Genomic DNA, 17,716 nt, shown 5'->3' on the forward strand with positions numbered 1-17,716 from the left:
CGGCCTCGCTCGCCCCGCGCGTGCGCGAGACGGCTCGCCCTTGCGCTCCCACCGCGCTCCAGCAGGGAGGCGCGGGGAGACGAGAGCGAACCGTGCTCCGCACACATCTGAATTCTAGCAGCGGCCCCCCCGCACCCATAAAGGTGGCGGGGGGAAAGAAAGACAGCGGCAGGCCCCTCCGCCGGGACCTTCCGCACCAACCCGAAGAAATACCTCGATGAGTCCGTCATCTCCAGCGGCCTGAGCCGCTCCACAATCCTGCAGTCCCTGCGGGACCCAAACTTACTTACTCACCTTGTACCTTTTAAGTCTTGTGTTTACAGAACTGACAACCAGCCTCGAGGAGATGGTAACTTCAAGTTCCCTGAACCTTCCTGAAATTCATGAACTACTGTTCAAACCCGATGAACAATAACAGCAACCATGTAAACTTTATAAATCCCTCAAAAACCCCCTCAATTATATTTGAAGAAAAAATACAATGAAAAAACAAACAAACAAACAAAAACAAACAAACAAAAAAAAACAAAACAAAAAAAATGGGATAAGAAGAGGGGATCAAAGCAGCATAAATTGCATTGTGCATTGTTTTTATCACTTTAGTGTTCTTTCAAACTACTCTATTGACAAGTTAAACTGTCAATTCGAACAGACTAACAATGTCGTATATAGTGTTGTATATAGTGTGTGTACTAATTCACTGAATTAGAAATATTAGAGTCAACCATCAAGTCCTTGCAAGGAGAACAATTCTTAAATACCAAAACATAAGCCAAAATTCTAGATTAATTCTAGATCAGCATCCATTCAAAGTTCTTGTGAAGAAACTTCTTGAGCTGTGTTTGTTCTCTATCCTACAAGGGCCCAGTAAGATATAACAAACACTGCTTTTTATTTTTTCTAACAGAAAGGGTGAGTTATGGATGCTAGCTTTGGAACAGGCTGCAGGGAGCTGCAGAAAATGCAGGCCCATGGCCTCTCAGTCCTGCCTGAGAAACTAGCCTGGGAATTCAAAGGAGGATTTCAAAACAATCCTCAGAGACAGAAAATAACTGCCAGGTGCTGTTTATCTGTCCTCTTGTTCTCCTTGCAGGAGAGGGTCAGGGGGACAGTGTGCCCCTGACCAATGATGGTGATGTAGCACTTTGCTAGCCAATAAGAGTTTCTTTTCTGTACTTTCCACGTATCTGTCTATAAGACAGGCCTGAAGCAATAAACTAAAAGAATTCTCGTGTTGAGATTCCCTTGAGAGTCCAGTGTCGTTCTTTATCGCCGTTCCCAATCGGAACGACATGAATAAGAAACCATCAAAATGGACATCTTATCCTCCCCAATGAAGGTCTCTGGTTGCTGACAACTCATAACATCCCCACCAACACCACCAACAACAGCAAAATCAAACCATCAACCTTAGGAATCAGAGCACTGGAAGAAGCACAATACCAGAAAAGAGTTAGAAATTGGGAAGTTTCCATGTAACAATTTTAATCACAGTATCATTACTAATATTTTTTTTTTTTTGCACAGAAGTATTTTTTATTTTCTTTAATGAATACATCTGGACTTATGATAACGTTTAGACCAAAATTTCAGTCACACTGACATGAAATTTTTAGTTTTATAAGTCGTTCCTTCTCTTTTCCCATAAACAAGACTTTGAGTGCAACAAAGTTTACAGACTATTCCAAAATACAGAACCAGGCTGTGAAAGTCTTAACTTTGACCCTATGCATGTTTTTAACCTTTATCAAAGGATAGCTGTTGTAGATGACTGGGAGAGGGTGTTTAAGGAAGAGGTTACATTGCATCTGTCAGTGAGATTTACCAGCCTTCTCCATACCTCATGTCTGCTTTTCTACCAGCCTCTACTTGCTGACTATGACAGGTTGCTTTGGGGCTCCCTGGAACTAAGCAAAGTAGTTCCCTACAGCAGGGAGCAAGCACATGACTGACAGGACATAAAATTATACTTATTATATCTGGTATTTTGAACTAAAGAAGCTCCAACCACCATCCAAGATGAACAGTTATGCTTTAGAACTACTTTGTCATCATACAGATTCTTGGTCAAAAGCTGCACTGTATGGACACAGCCCACACCAAAGACCTGATAAAGGGAGCCAGCACATAGAGATCAGTGTGGGTCTGCGGCTTTCTACCATGTCTGCTCCACAAAGTTAGGGCAGCCATACCTGAAGCAGCCTAAAAAGGAGCTGATCCTTACCATATTCCAGGGTCGTTCATCAAAACTCTTGTCTCTTGCCCAGATAAAACATCCCTCACAAGGCAGAGACCTACTTCAACAACAGAAGTTGAATGACTTATTTGTCGAATATTCTGGACTCTTGCAAGTGAAGATAGAGATTGTAACACCACTTGACTCAGTACTCTACAGAAGTCAGTAAAGAAAGCAAGGACATATTTTGCTCCGCAAATATCATTCCTGCTACAGCCATCTATGCTGCAGAAGGTTCATCCCAAAGTATCACAAACTTTTGGAACCCAATTGGAAGATGACACAAAAATGAAAAAATATGAGGAAAGATAAGATCCTAGTATCTTGGCAATATTAGCAGAAGGTGAAGGTCATCAAAACTAGTAGATCTGTTTAAAACTATTACAAGAAGCAAGCTGGGGAACAAACATAAGTCAGTCAAGAATACAAAATCTTTTACTCTGTCTCCTAATTCAGATAATAGAACAGACAATACTGCTGTGCTGCTTGATGAAAAGGGTAGCCCTGACATTCCTTTTTATTGGTGTATCTCTGCTTTGTTCTTTTGCTGGATTTTTTTGCAAGCTCCTGATCTCTGTAAATCTTTCCAAAGCTAGCACACTTTCCTTTTTCATACCTTTTCTTAAAAGTTCTCTCTGACACATTAGCTGTAAAGAGTCCTCAATACCACCTAGGTAGTTTATGTCCTGCCACCATGGCTTAGAATGATTGTTATTGCTTCCTCGCTCTTCTTTTTACTGTAACAATGCATTACCCATAAATTATGATTAAAAATGTAATCCCTCTGCTCTGACAGCTACCTAAAATACATCACATAGTGTTTGTACAATAGGAAAGAGGTCACAAGCACATCTTCAATACAAATAAAAAATAAATTATAACTGTGAATCAACATAATGACTATATATTTACTAGTAAGATGTTTACAATATCTTGCCTTCATATGCATGTTTAAAATTCAAGCACATTTTTGTGTATCACATTAGCTACAGGAAAAAAAAGTTAACAGACTATTATTAACATCTCAAAGAGAAGCATTCAGAACTTAGCAAATGTGAGAATTAAGGTTGCCGGGGAAACATTCATTTCATCCCATTGGGCTCAGGCATTATGATACACAGCTTAATGCCATAGTCACACACTTCGTTTTTTGTAGGTTTCCAGCCTCACTTCAGTCCTCCCAGGTTATGTTGCTGTAGATTATCGGTTTACATTGTTCAGCATCTAGAGTGGTGGGTAATAGTTACATTATTGAATGTAACAATTAAAATAGTTACATTTATCAAATGCTAGATATACTAAAGACATTTTTGCTACAGGAAAAAAAAGAAATCATCTTCCTAAATATTCCTAATAAATGTGCTCCTATCCCTGGCTTTAATAATAATATTAATTAACAAGAACAGGACCGAGAATAATCATGAGGAATTTATATTAGGGAAAAAAAAACCCACAAAAGCAGACATGGTTGCTAGGGAACTAAGGAACAGGCAGGAGGTATTAAGGACTTTTTCACCTCCAGGTCACCATCGTAACTCTGACCACTCCAGGAGATGCTCAAGTGCTCCAGAGAAAAATGATAGAGTCAGAACTAACGGAGGCTAATAATGCTTTACTCTGATGACTGTCTCACATTAAATAAATTAACAGATTGCCACACTTCCAACAGCTAATACATATTAGAAGCCTGTAACAGTCAGAGTACTTAAGTGATGGCTACAGAAGACCCAAGTGACTGTTTCTTTCTGCATCCTTCTTCCAGAGTGTGTATGATAGAAGCACCTAGGAATTCATCCCTGGGCCAGACATCTACTATGCTACAAGACAAATTATTACAAATAGACTACAGCAAAGATACCACAATCCAACAGGATGATAAAAATGAAAAGAGGAAACAGATGAAAAGTGATGTTTTAAATGCTATTTAATATTCCTTTCCCTTCTCACAGCTCCCTCTATTGCAAACAAGCCTCTGAGAGGTACAAATAGCTGCAAAATCAAGTCCTTAAGCAGGGAGTCTTCCTGCTGCTCAGCTATCCAACAAGCATTTCCAATTGTATTTTGGGTAGGATGTCTAGGTAATGCATATTTAATTTTTCTGTGGTCATAAAATAGGAAAACAAAAATAAGAAGAAACTACTGGCTACTTTCTAAAGACCACTGGTGTGAATTAAAAAAAAAAAAAAAAGTTTCAAAAGAAAGCCCTACAAGGCTGGCATTTCAAAAGAGATATCATATTTCTGCATCCAAAAAGAAAGAGATGGCAAGGGCAACCATCAAAGACTTGCAATGCTTAGTAGAAGTTTTGCCCTAAACTCCCTAGTAATGTTACCTGATTACATTGATTCTGCAATGAAGAAAATTTAAAAATCACACTCAACCATACATTCAAGTCTTGTTCTTCTTGTTTATCCACATTTTTTCCCACATCATTCTCCCTTTCATTGGTGGCATGACAATCACTAATTGCTGATCTGAGACTTATTAACTGAATTTATACAAAACAGGGCTATCAGTAGTTATTGCTATTTGGTATTCTTGACTAAATAGTAAGTTTATTTCAAGCCTATTTCAAGCTCTGAAGTTTATTCCAAGTCTATTTCCTTCTGATTTTTTTCTACTATTATTTTCTACTAAATCTACTATTTAATGCTTTTCAACTATTTTATCATTTGCTGCACAAATCCTCTGACTTGTCAGTGGCAATTCTGCTGGTAAATAAATCATCCTGGTGACCTAGGAAGCAGAGATTTACTCTCAAGAGCCAGCGTTCATTTAAAACCAGGCTGAATCCTGAATTAGTGAGGACAGAAATCCTCCAGGAAAAATGTGTCAATTCCTCAGGTTCAGAGCAATGTCCAGCCCTGACTATCCAAACAGAAAATGTAGTGATTATTACCACATGTGCTGTGTTGCCATCCAGAATAAGGGTTGTCACTACAGCCTTTACTGACTGGTGTTTTCTTCTCCCATACTGCCAGATTAAACTGTCCTTTTCAGACTAGTTCCTGTAATGAGTTGCCGTATGGTGAGAAGCCAGACACCAATACTCAGTGACTCACTGAGAAACGTAAAATTTCTCCTTACACTCAAAGCCTAAGGGTGGACAAGAAGACCTGAATTCACAGATCCAGCCTCAAATACCAGTGAACTCAGTAGCAGGGATGATGCAGGTTGGGCACTCTGACAAGCTGAAGTGTCAGTTCATATTAAGCAGATTTTCCAAGAGCTGAAAATTGATTACATATTAATGAAACACTCATCGGGGCAAATGACAAACCCAGACCATATTTTTTTAGTATCATTAAAGAGACTTTCCTGCAGCCTTTCTGCTCCCCATGCCAGCTGTCACCATAATACAATCAGGTTACAAGGCTGAGGAATCACAGAACACTCCTGTTAAGTCTAGCTCATCTTCCTGAGCAAAAGCAGTCATTCACACTTCCTCTACAGCACAGCACAGAAAATAACTAGATCTGTGGAGAAAATGTACCTATAAGGTAGTAATGTGCTTGTTGGATTCTTAAAAGAAAGAGGTGGAGACATTATGAGAGCTAAGCTCAGCATCTTGTAGAACTATTTCATAAGTTTCCTGCTAGCTTTTTATTCCTGTTTTGAATATTAACAAACTCCATAGTAAACCACCAGTTGGCACAAGGAGCAAGAAATCACAGCATGGAAACAAAATCACTTCCAGCTTGCCCTGCAGCAGATATTTGCACACACTAGGGATGCCAATTTAAGAGCTATTTGCCAATATATTCTATAATGTTTTTGAGCAACACTAAATGGAATGTTTGTTTTATATTCCATGGATGTTTTAATGCATGTAAAAGAACAAGTAAGCAGCTTAAAAGCCTTCTCAGGGGAAGAAAAAAAAAAAAGAAAAGGAAGAAAATACAAAAAAAGTAAACTGCATCTCATTGTTTTATGTACTTGGGGAATAGGTCTATTTGTTTCTTTCATGACTTGTTGAACAGAAGGAAACTGTTTCCATGTCAGTGGGTGTGCAAGACCACAAGGGTAACAAGAAATGCCTCTCTGCCATAATTCAGATCCTTTCCTAACACTGCTTAAGTGATCTGTTCCTGCAGTGGGGTTAACCCTAACTGATAAGACTGAACAGTCTGGTTTTGTATTTTAAATGCCAAATGCATAGTCTGCTAAGGAACCATAATGAGATTTTGCTTCTCCTTAAGGTGGGTGCAGACACTGAGGTACACATTTACACAGGATGCTCTACTCAGCTCACTCAAGGATTTTCCTTGAGTTACACAGCAAAGGCATGGAAATCTGAAACAAACACTTCCAACCTGTCAAACATGTTCAAAATAACCATCCCAAAATCACTGGCCACTTTCTCTCATTACCCAGGACCACACACAGGACTGATACAAGACCCATAGGGTGCTGTTCTCTGCCCTAACACTTAGTGCATGTGACATGCCAAACATGTCAGTGTTTTCAACACCACGCTTCCAAGTGTCCTGTTTGCCATGGTCTTGAGCATTTTTCAGTGAAGCTGAGAATCTGATGCACCCATTCCTTTCAGTCTGATGCAGGAAAGTTGCCTTATGCCTTTCCATAATTTCACATTCCTACAAAAAGCTGTTGAGCACAATTGTGCGTAACATACTTCAGATCCGAAAGGAGTGGTATTATTGTTATTCTGAAGTACAGAACATACAGAGTTGTTATTTCCAAAGCTGTATTGGAAGCACAAAGATGCAGACATACAACACTATTTAAAGACTTTGAACACTGAAACACTGAAATTTCTTTTTAATGTACATGAACATATGGAAGCCTACAGGCATTTATAAATAAGGCTTGGTCAAGTCAAGCAAGTCATCTGGAACACGACAGCTTTTAATTCTTATTATAAACCCAACTCTGACATATTTTCACCCATCTCAACCACCAACTGGTGGCTGGAGACTGAGCTAGAAGTCTTTATCCAGGATAAAGGAAAAAAAAAAAAAAGTGAAATAAAGCAAGAAACTTGCTAAAAATGTTAGAAGAGAAGGTAGATACAAGACAGGCACAGAAGAACAAACAACCCCCACATAAGAGAGAAGAAGAAAAAAATAAGAATTGATCACAAAGCATGTGAAAAACATGGAGTCATGAAAGCAGAGGAGGTGCTGGAAGTGATATATGGTAAAAGGGAATAGGTGTACAGGTAAGTATCCCAGCTTTGAGAACAAACTCAGGAAGAAAATTTTCAAAGTGAAAGCAGTCAGTACTGAAAAACCTAAGAGCAAGAGCAGAATAAAGCAATATATAAAAACCAGAGGAATAAAAAGCACAGGGACAGGGGGAAAGAGCATAATACTACAGAAGAATTCTTGTCAGGAGTTGGAATTTAAAGCTTGACCCACCAATTAGTTTTACAGTGGCCTCTATGGCCCAGTAGATATCAAACATCAGCCCCTGGCTGGGCAGTGAGTAGTGCACAGGCATTCACCCCCATATTCCCAAAGGAGATGACTGAGATGTCATCTGTACTATGAGTCAGGGAAAATGAGGCAAAAACCTCTGGACTCAGAGCTCCACAGTTAACCACAAAATTCCTCCACTGCAAGAATATCCTAGCAGGTAAAAGGATGTGAAACAGCAATCAGACTTAACAAGGCAAATATAGGAAATGTAATACAGGACAAGTTAAAATTATTTCCTTTTAAGTTATTGTGATAAAGGTTGTGTGAAAAGACAAACATCCTCAGAGTTTAATTAGTATATGATGTTTCAAGTGCTTTAAAATAAAAGGAATGCCTTTACAGCACATTAAGTTTTCCAAACAACATGTCAATGGAAGCCTCTCCATTTCAGAGTATTTGAGACAGTGACTACTGAAAAGGATTGAAAATATTTATATGGAAATTCTGAAACCAGAAGAAACTGAAATTCAATTAAAGCATTTCATGCTCAGTTTAGTTTTCATCATTATCAATTTTTTTTTTTACAATTTTAGCATAAACATCTTCATTATCTAGTACTGGATGTGGGCTTGGATTCTTAGTTTTTGCTCTTTGAAAACTTTATGAACCTGTTTGTATCTTGATACTTATTAGTACTTACTAGGGGATTAGGAATGTCACTGATCCTCTCATTCTTGCTCACACACACGTTAACCCTCCTCCCATCAACCCTAACATCAGGTATCCTGAGATTGATCTAAACATATCAACAAAAGGGTTTAAAGGGTTTTATCATGGCCAGGCCATCATGTGCTTTTAAATCAAACACTTCGATACTCCAGTAGCACACCAGACCCAGGCATTAATTGAATTAATCTGAGTTTTTCATTCTAAAAGAGGATGCATGCAGACATGTCCGTACAGAGCCCAAAGGATTACAGTGAGGTCTCACAGAGACCCCACAGCACTCTATGGTTAGGGCCAGGAAGAGTAGAAAATGACTCCTCTTCATTGCTTGAGCTGAGCAAAGACCAAATAGCAAAGCAAAAGGAAAGAGACAAAACTTACAGGTGGGTATAACTAAAAGAATTTTTTTTAATTTTGTAAGAAAAAGGATTTTATCTTGTCTCTGGATTTTATCAGTGTCTCTCAGAGATCTTTGGGCAGGCTGGAGATATCTTGAGTGTATTAGAACCTGATTTGTAAGGGGTGTTGCATACTGGAAACAATATGAAATGGCCTGACAACAATGTCTGAGGACTTTGTAGTCTAACAGGATTGAACAGCATGGTGACAGAGTAAGGGATGCTGCAGATTTGGGACAGGCTGGTTTGAACAGCTGTGTGATGCCACAGAATTCTGTGAAATGCCACAGAACTCTCAGAGCATCACAGGCAGCTGAAGGGAGAGGGTGACGCAATATGATGCAGCCAGGACACAACAAGGCCAAGAGAGGCTGTGCTGACTCCACTGCCACACCCAGCCCCATGGGTTACAGCTCTGTGGCACAGCCTAAGTTCTCACTTCAACCCCTCAGCTCTGGTTAGTAGGACCTGGGTGTATTGGCAGGTGACAAGGTGACTATGAGCCCACAGTGTGCCCCTGCTGCCAATGATATCCTGTGCTGCATTGGGAAGGGTATGGCCAGCAGGTCAAGGGAGGTGGTCCCACACCTCCACAGGGCCCTAGCTGAGGGCAAATCTGGAGTGCTGTGTCCTGTTCTGGGCTCCTCAGCACAAAACAAAAAGCTAGGGGAGACGGTCCAGCAGAGGCCACAAAGATTATTTGGGACCCAAAATATCAATTTTATGAGTAGACACTGCATGTTCTCAAACACTTCTGGCCCTGTTCGATCTGGAGAAAACTAAGACGAGATCTCATTAATGCATATAAATGTGCCACGGGGACTGTGCCAGACTCTTTCCAGTGGTGCCCTGTGACAGGACAAGGAGCAGTGTCCATAAGTTAAAACACAAGACGCTCCACCTCAGCTTAAGGAAGAACTTTATGTTGAGGGTGGCAGGGCACTGGAACAGCTGCCTAGGAAGGTCCTGGAGTCTCCTCTTTGGAGATAGCCGAACACCACCTGGATGTGTTCCTGTGTCACCTGCTCCAGGTGGCCCTGCCTTGGCAGGGGGGTTGGACTGGGTGATCTCCAAGGGTCCCTTACAACCCTAACGATTCTGTGAACCCCGAGGGAAAGATCTGCGTACACGCTGTGACGTCAAAGGGGGCGGTTTGGGGAACGGTGACACCGCTGGTGTCACACCAGGATAGAGCTCAGAGCAGGAGGCAACAGGATCACAGCGGGGCTGCACAGCGACGTTCCCTCTGGTGGGCCACCGCCTCCCGCAAGGAGCCGCAGTGACGCCATTCGGGTGTGATATCGCGGCGCATGCGGTGACTTCCCCACGGCGCCGCCACCACGGGAGTGCGGCGAGCCCTTACCTGCCGGCGCTTGTCGGCCGCCTTGGGGGGCATGGCCGACCCTTACAGCAGCGGCCACCCCTCGCCACAATCGCGCGCCCACCCGGCACGCCGGAAGTTGATGGCGGCACCCATGGCAACGCGCCGGAAACGGCGATGGCCCCGGCCATTTCCCGCACCCCCCCCGCTCTCCCCTCGAGAGAGGGAATGGTACATCCCACCTGCCTCTGCAAACAGAGCGCCGCTGCCCAGAGGGAGTGACAGCGGGCACCGCCTCCTTATGAATATTTAAATTAAGGGCGGGGTCACGGGGAACGGAGCAGGTGGGCCTCGACCTGGCGATCAAAGCCCCTCCTGCTTCATTAATAGTTAATGACAGGGCAGGCCTCGGGGAACTGAGTGATCGGGCACAAAAATAGTTGTAGTGGTCACGCCCTTAAATGAATACTTAAAAGAAGACGGGGCCGCAAGGAGACCACCATTCGGTCACTGATAACAGCGTTCCCTCCTGTCATGATTATTCAAAAAGGCGGGGCAGCGGAACCCAGCATCCGGGCCCCGAGCGAGGAATGGCCGCCCCGCCCTTCATGAATATTCAGACAGGGGCGGGGCGGCGGCCGGACCCGGAAGCGGCGCGGCTGAGTCACGGCGGCGGCGGCGATGAGGCAGCCGCAGCCGCGGGCGGTGTCGTTGTCATTGTCGCTGTCGCTGTCCTCTCTCGGCGCCTGAGGAGCCGCCCGTGTCCGCCCGCCCTGCTCTCCGCGTTCCGCCCGCCGCGCTCGGCGCCGCCGCCAAGATGATGGAGGAGATAGACCGGTTCCAGGTGCCCGCCGTGCGCGCCGAGATGCAGCCGCTGGTGAGGGGCGGGCGGGCGGGGCCGCGCTGTGCCCCGGTTGAAGTGACCCCGGTGCCGAGGGGGTCGCGCACATGCCCCTGGCTGTCGGCCCTGCGGGCGCGGCGCTGCCGCCGTTATATAACGGGGTGTCCTGGGCGCTGCCGCCGCCATCCCCGGCGGGCCCGGGGCCGCTGCTGTGTCATCCCGGGCCATCCTCTTATCCTGCCCCCTCCCCCGTCCTCTTCTCCTCGTCCTCCTCCTCCCCCGGAGCAGTCGGTAGCAGAAGCGGGCGGAGGCGGGCGGGCGTCTCCGCTCCTGCCGCGATGGAAATGCCGCTCCTCTTGGAGCATCCCGGGGTGTTCTCCCGCCGCCGGGCACGGGAATGGCCCGGGGTCGAGGGGGAAGCGGCAGAGGGACTGGGGAGCCCGGTTGGAGGCGCTGAGGACGGATGGGCTTTTAATTGACTTTTACAAGATAGGTGAGGTCTAAGGAGGAATGAATCGGGCGGTGTTTGTGCCCAGCCCGGGCTGGGTGCTGCGGGGACCGATGCTCCCCGGGGACAGCAGAACTGAACGGGGTGGGTGGGAAGTTACACGCGCTGTGAAGCCGCAGGACCTTCTCCGAGGATGGTTTTATAGCCTGCTCTCGACACTAAGCTGCAAGGAGGAGATGCTCATCTTGTGTAAAGTCCAGGTGTTCTGCAAAGAAACATCTCTGTCACACAATTATTTGTGTAAGGAAGGCAATCTGTGAGGGTTTGATGCCGAGCCACAGCATGTGTTCTTCATATCAGGATATGTGTTTTTCACATCGTAGACACAATTATACTCAATTAATGAGTCTGACAAAATGGTTACACTGCTACGTGGAACCCTGGAGAATCTTTGCAGAGAAGGAAGTCTGCAGGCTCACAGGACTTTGCAGATATGTAAGTGGGCAGGTAGAGTGGTTCTGGGCTTTTTGTAGCTTCTTAAATGAGTTACAAAGGGAGCCCACCTGGCTGGCAGCCAGGGGAGATGCTAGACCATCAAGTAGTGCAATGAGCATGTAGCTGTACTGGTCCAATGCCACAAGATTGTTTGTGTATATGTTGTGCCCCATCTGTCTGCCACAGAACTCTTCAATGTGTTTACCATTTCTGTTTTCTACCTAGAAGAGGTTCCTCTAGTGTGTTTCCCTCCCTTTACTCCTGTGTTCCTCAGTCTCTGCCTGGAGGTGTGTCATTAGTAACCTGGGACCTGCTGAAATACAGTTCATCTTGGCATTAAAGTGCAAGCCTGGGTAACAGGCTCACTTGCTCAAGGTGTTGGTTCCTTTTGGCACCTGGAGTAAGCAGTTCCCATCTCGGCATCTGATTGTGTGAGACAGACATATGAATTGTTTGGGAAGGTGGAAAGAACTTTAATGAAATACTTGCACAGGTTTTTTTGGCAGCAGGTGAAGATAGGTTGTTGCCAGGTTTATGCTAGCACTGAACCACTTCTGAAATTTCTAATATATCGAGCCATACGTTATTTAGAGTTGATGTAAAAACAGCCTCAGTTCCTTGTGGCAGCTAGTGTTTGTAAGAACACTGTCTTGAGAACAGAAAAGCTCTACAAATCTACGTTCAAATTATCCTTCAGATGGCAAGAAATACATTTCTCCTATTGTGGGAGTGTTGATAAATTCTGAAAATATGCTTAGTTTGGGTTGCATTCTGGGTTTGGTTGTTTTAGTGTTTTTTTGTTTGGGAGGGTTTTTTGTTGTTGTTTCTTGGGGTTTTTTGGGGGGTTTTGGTTGTTTTTTGGGGGAGGTTGTTTTTGTTTTTTGTTGTTGGTAGTGGTGTTTGTTTGTTGTTTGTTGTTTCTTTGGCTTTGTTGTGGGGCAAAAAACTATACTAGCTAATGTGGGCCTGTTGCCATCCTTAATTATTGTTAGTGCTTTTATATGGAGGACACAACAAATGTGACAAGAATGGATGTTTTTCTTTGTTTTATTGCAGTCATAGTAATGAAAGTAGCAAGCTTGAAAAAGGTGTTGCCAGACAAAACAATGCTTATAAGTGTTTCTAAGAACTCCATGATAATAGTGGAAGAGTGGAATTTGCAGATACATGCATGTTTGCACAGACATGAACCTGGCAGAATCCAAAGAGCTTCTCTGGTGGAACCCAGTTGTCTCAGGATAGAATGGTGGATTGGTCAGCAGTGATAGTAAGCTTAGGAAACAGTTTCCTTCAACAGGGAAGAATTAAAAAAAATTCACAAAGGGCTTTAACACTTCCATTAAAACAATACTCTGAATCTGTGCTTCAGAGTTTCAGTTCTTCTCTAGCAACTAGAGCTCATAGTGAAACCTTGTGGTTTTGGGGGTCTTGAGTGTTTGCAGGTCTATGCACACAATTGCTGTTACTGGGTGTATAGGATTTTTTACACAGTCATGGAAATGTTGACTATGGTCTCAGAAGTGGGATGTAGCAGGTTGGTACAGCATTTCTGGTGGTTTCCTCTGCTTTGTAGCTCCTGGTCTGTACTTTGCAGATAGGGACTGGATACTTGCAAGAATCCTTGCAAGTCTGCAGTTTATCATATTCCTTTGCTTCGGTGATACAGTTCTGGCCAATACTACTGCTTTGTACCATTACAATTACCATTTGTCTGTCACTCTCCCTCCCATTCTGTACTTTTAAGGTTGTGGTTTAAACTCAGTTAACAAATAAATCACTCACAGCCTCTTGCTTGCTCACTTCCCTCCCACATCAGGATGGGGGAGAGAATCAGACAAGTGAAAGTGAGAAAACTTGTGGGTTGAGATAAAACAGTTTAATAAGTAAAACCAAACCATGCACACAAGCAAAGCAAAGCAAGGAATTCATCCACCATTTCCTTTGGGCAGGCAGGTGTTCAGCCATGCCCAGAGAAAAAGGGAGGGCTCCATTATGCTTCATGAATACTCAGGAAGACAAATACCATCAATCCCAACATTCCCCCTTGTCCTTCTTCTCCCCCCATTTTATATCTTGAGCATATGGTATGGAATATCCCTGTGGTCAGTTGGGGTCAGCTGTCCCATCCGTTGTGCGCCCCCAGGCTCCTGGCTGGTGGGGTTAGATGAGAAACAGAAAAGGCTTTGATACTGCAAGTGCTGCCCAGCAATACCCAAAACATCCCTGTGTTATCAACAGTTTTCAGCACAAATCCAAAACATAGCTACTGTGAAGAAAATATCCTGTCAAAATCAGCACAAAAGTACAGAATAACCTTATCTCAGGACTTACTGTCTTCTTCCTAGTTGAAAAGCTTTCAGTTCCAATGGTCTCAAGGAGAGATGTAACTGTAATTCTTTTCCACATCCAGGAAGCTGAAGTAAATTCTGTTTTTCACGTGCTACCTAAAAGTCATTGTGGCTTGCCACTGAAGCTGTATATTAAAAAAAGATTTCTAAACATTATTTCCTGCTAAAAAGCAAACAAAGAAGGTACCTTGCTTGATTTATAGAGCATACACTAGATGAATTATTTTGTCATCCTGTTCCAGCAGGAACAGGGTGTCCCAGGAAAGCACTGTTCTCTCTGAGAGTTGGCCAGTGTGTGACAGATCCTGAAATGAGGATTGTGAAGCTAGGCTTTACTCAAAATCCTGAACTTTGTGTTTTTGACCAGCATGCATACTTTTTGAATATCTGTTCATCTCTGTGGATAAAGTGTCATCTTAGCTTTTGATGTCTTTATACTGAACTCCAGGACAACTGCTGCTGATCTGCCTGGAAACCATCTGACAGGCCTTCTGGTCTGCCTATCTTCAAAATAAAAAGATTGGCTTCTCTTCAGCGTGTGGCAGCTATGTCTTTCTTAGAAAGCAGACTGAAACCCTTCTGCCCTTCAGACCTGCCGCTGATACTTGAACCATTTATTGATCAGCTGTCTGTCAGGGGTGATAGTGCATTAATGTTTGGTGTCTACTGATTGTACATCCTGACAATAACCAGTGTTTTATTTACAGAGCAGGGACATGGCATAGCTTTTTGCAAACTAAGTTCTTTAAAGATCAAATGTGTCTGGTTAGGGAACATTGTCTCTTTTACAGCCTTGTCCCACCAAGGTCTGCACTGGTGTCCCATTGCAAGGCTAAGGGCAGCACCCAACAAGTACAGGCTGAACAGGATCTCTGGTTGCTGCAAGTTTCTCTCTGCTGATAACAAGTCAGTTGCAGAGCCAAGAAGCATTTGGCCTGCAGGTTATATGTTGGCCAGGTTTCATATGTGCCCTCCAGCACTTCACACTGGATGCAGTGATGTGAGATTAATAAGATGGGCAGTCGTTTTCCTCCTCTTTCCAGCTTGTTTGGATAAGCATTGTGAAGTCAGGCAAACTGGCTTGACTGGTCACTCTGTGTGATCTCTACAAATGCGTTTTGAGAACTGCTGGGTAGTGATGCAGATCCGAAAGAGAGGTTCAGCACAAGACTAAATGAGACAGAGTTGCTATGTGCAGATGGACAAGATAGCATACAGTACCTGGTAACCTGCTTTAACCTGGTTAAGCATCATCCATTTGTCAGATGGGATGTGGCCCAGTGTTTCAAATCTTGGAGAGACACATTACATTGCATATTTTGATATTGTGGTACAATTGTGTACATTTTCATCCTGGAAGAGAAGGCAGGTAACTGGCACTTGGTCACATTCGTGTTGTGCCTATCCATGAAAATAGATCCACATTTCTATTCTTGTACATTGGTCACATTTGTTTTCTATTCTAAAAATGTCTGCCTTTTCAAATTAATATAAACTAATTTATAGGGTGTTTTGTTTTCTCCTAATGGTTAGTGTCACGTCATCCTTATCAACATGATGCAAGCTCAACTGCAGGATCTCTGTTCTGCTTAGATTCTTTTAATTTCCAACTTGACCTGTGATCCTTCTGCACTCACAGAAAGGTCTCTCTTCCTTAGCTGCTGAGGAGTGGGTTATTTCCACATAAAATGGATTCAGAGTTTGCAGGGATGTGACGAGGCCTGAAATTCATTATTTCTGGGACACTTACACTTGGTAGATAGCTCTCTTAGTCAATGGAATTGGTATTTGATGTCTTAACTTCCAACTAGTCAATCTTTCCCGGTCTGTTGGTGGTGGTACATTTGTTGTGATGATTTGATTTCTCCCAAGATTTTTGCAGGGAAGGTTTCCTAACAGAAAATTATTATCACAGTGGTAGATTTTAAAGGGAGAGAGAGATGAAGGGAAACTTACACAGTGAGGATGCTGTGGATGAAAAAGAAGTAAAATTCCCGTTGAAATAAGAATGGCTGACCCTGAATTTGTGTGTAGAACCATCTTTTCTTTGGCACTGGAGTCTTACTGCACACTCTCCCTGTGATTTTTAAATCTGTGTTTTGGATTCTTACCTAGACTCTTGCCAAACCCTGACTATATTTGTTAAAATGTAATGTACTGAGCACAGTGTAGTGGGGTTGTATTTTGAGTCTGCTGGAACATGGATGCCTCCCAAGCCCATACCTCTAGCATACACCAAGCCCTGGCTGGCATGTGGTGGCAAACTGACAGGTGACACTGTTGGATCACACCTTGCTCCCATAGACCAACACAGGCAGTTTCTGTTCTTAGCACAAAAATGAAAGTAGAGTAAAAGTGCTTTTGCTTACATGGCATCAGTGCCACTTTTCCTAAGAGCGCATATATCAAAGTGCAGCAGCTTCAGTGGAGCTTTGACACAAACTTCTAAGACTTTGGCACACTTTCTGAAAACAGCAGGAACACGGTATTTCAGTTTCTCAGTTTTCAGCCCACATTGAAAAATGGGAGCTCTTTCCAGAGAAATTGGGCTGGTGGTTCCCATATCTCAATCTGAAGCATTGTGCCTGGCCAGGTTCCTTGCCAGCAGGGGCCTCAGGCTGGTAGCTCTAGTTTTGATGATGACAGCCAAACTAAGGATTTTGTTCAGCCAAATCCTAGTGATACTGCTGGCTTTTCAGCTGAGATGCCAAATCTGCACCAGTCCTGAAAGTGTAAAATTTTCAGAAATTTTGAAGGTACAGAAGATTCATTTCTGTACACCTTTGCTTTTTAACATCTGAAGAGAATATAAAATATATATATAAAAAATAAATTATTTTATCTACCAGATACTTAATTTTTAAAAAACAAACTGTAATTTTAGTCAGCAGAGTGTATGAGTGCTTTGCATGCTTATAAAATCAGTATTCTTTATTTCTGCAAAATACTGCTTATCACATCTTAAGACAGTTGTGCTGCATGCTAAGATCTCTCTGTAAAACAAGGAAAAACTGAAGAACAGAAAACCAAATGTAGCTAAGGCGAAAAGAAAGGCTATACCTTTAGGGCTTATAAATAGTATGTTAATATAACATTAGGTCTATAGTGCAGGTACACAAAACCCTCATCTTTCTAGAAGGAAAAAGCTTTCAAAATGAAAATGTCATCCATATATATATTCATCATAATGTAGCCCAGGGGTTACACAGCTACATGTTTTGTAAATGCTTATAGTACATGAGATTTGTAATGTTGCAGTACTATGGGTCCTAAAAAAGATTTATTTCAGATAGTGCTGTTTTTCAGTTACACAGCTTTTTTAATGTGCTGTCATGTCATCTACAGCAGTGGCCTAAAGATTGCCTGCCTGAATACTTCAGTTAATTGGGTTTCTGTTGTGTCACTTCCCTGTCCCATGTCAGGCCTGTGGTGCAGAGATACAAAAATATTTTTATTAGCGCCCCAGCCCAGTCTGAAACTCCAGCAGTGATCCAGCATAGGCTCCCAATTGAAGGTGATGAG

The 17,716-nt window shown here is 43.1% G+C and overlaps 2 protein-coding genes across 7 annotated transcripts in view; one reads left to right on the forward strand and one right to left on the reverse strand.

The window, feature by feature from the left end:
• The window catches only part of DNAI1 (dynein axonemal intermediate chain 1), a 144,666-nt gene extending 134,343 nt beyond the window's left edge, over positions 1-10,323 (reverse strand). For all 3 annotated transcript variants that reach the window (XM_023944152.2, XM_023944150.2, XM_023944154.2), the window contains exon 1: positions 10,105-10,323. In XM_023944152.2, coding sequence (XP_023799920.1) covers positions 10,105-10,137 — 33 coding nt within the window. In that variant the 5' untranslated portion in view covers positions 10,138-10,323. The remainder of the gene's footprint in view (positions 1-10,104) is intronic.
• The window catches only part of FAM219A (family with sequence similarity 219 member A), a 95,033-nt gene continuing 87,623 nt past the window's right edge, over positions 10,307-17,716 (forward strand). Inside the window, exon 1 of one of the 4 annotated variants that reach the window (XM_086869459.1) lies at positions 10,307-10,906. In XM_086869459.1, the coding sequence (XP_086725585.1) occupies positions 10,880-10,906 (27 nt within the window). In that variant the 5' untranslated portion in view covers positions 10,307-10,879. Of the gene's footprint in view, positions 10,940-17,716 lie in introns of all 4 variants that reach the window. The other 3 variants (XM_086869458.1, XM_086869455.1, XM_086869457.1) reach the window with 3 other exon arrangements.

The sequence above is a fragment of the Cyanistes caeruleus genome, chromosome Z (assembly GCF_971803275.1).
Source record: "Cyanistes caeruleus chromosome Z, bCyaCae1.hap1.1, whole genome shotgun sequence".
NCBI classification, from domain to species: Eukaryota; Metazoa; Chordata; class Aves; order Passeriformes; family Paridae; genus Cyanistes; species Cyanistes caeruleus.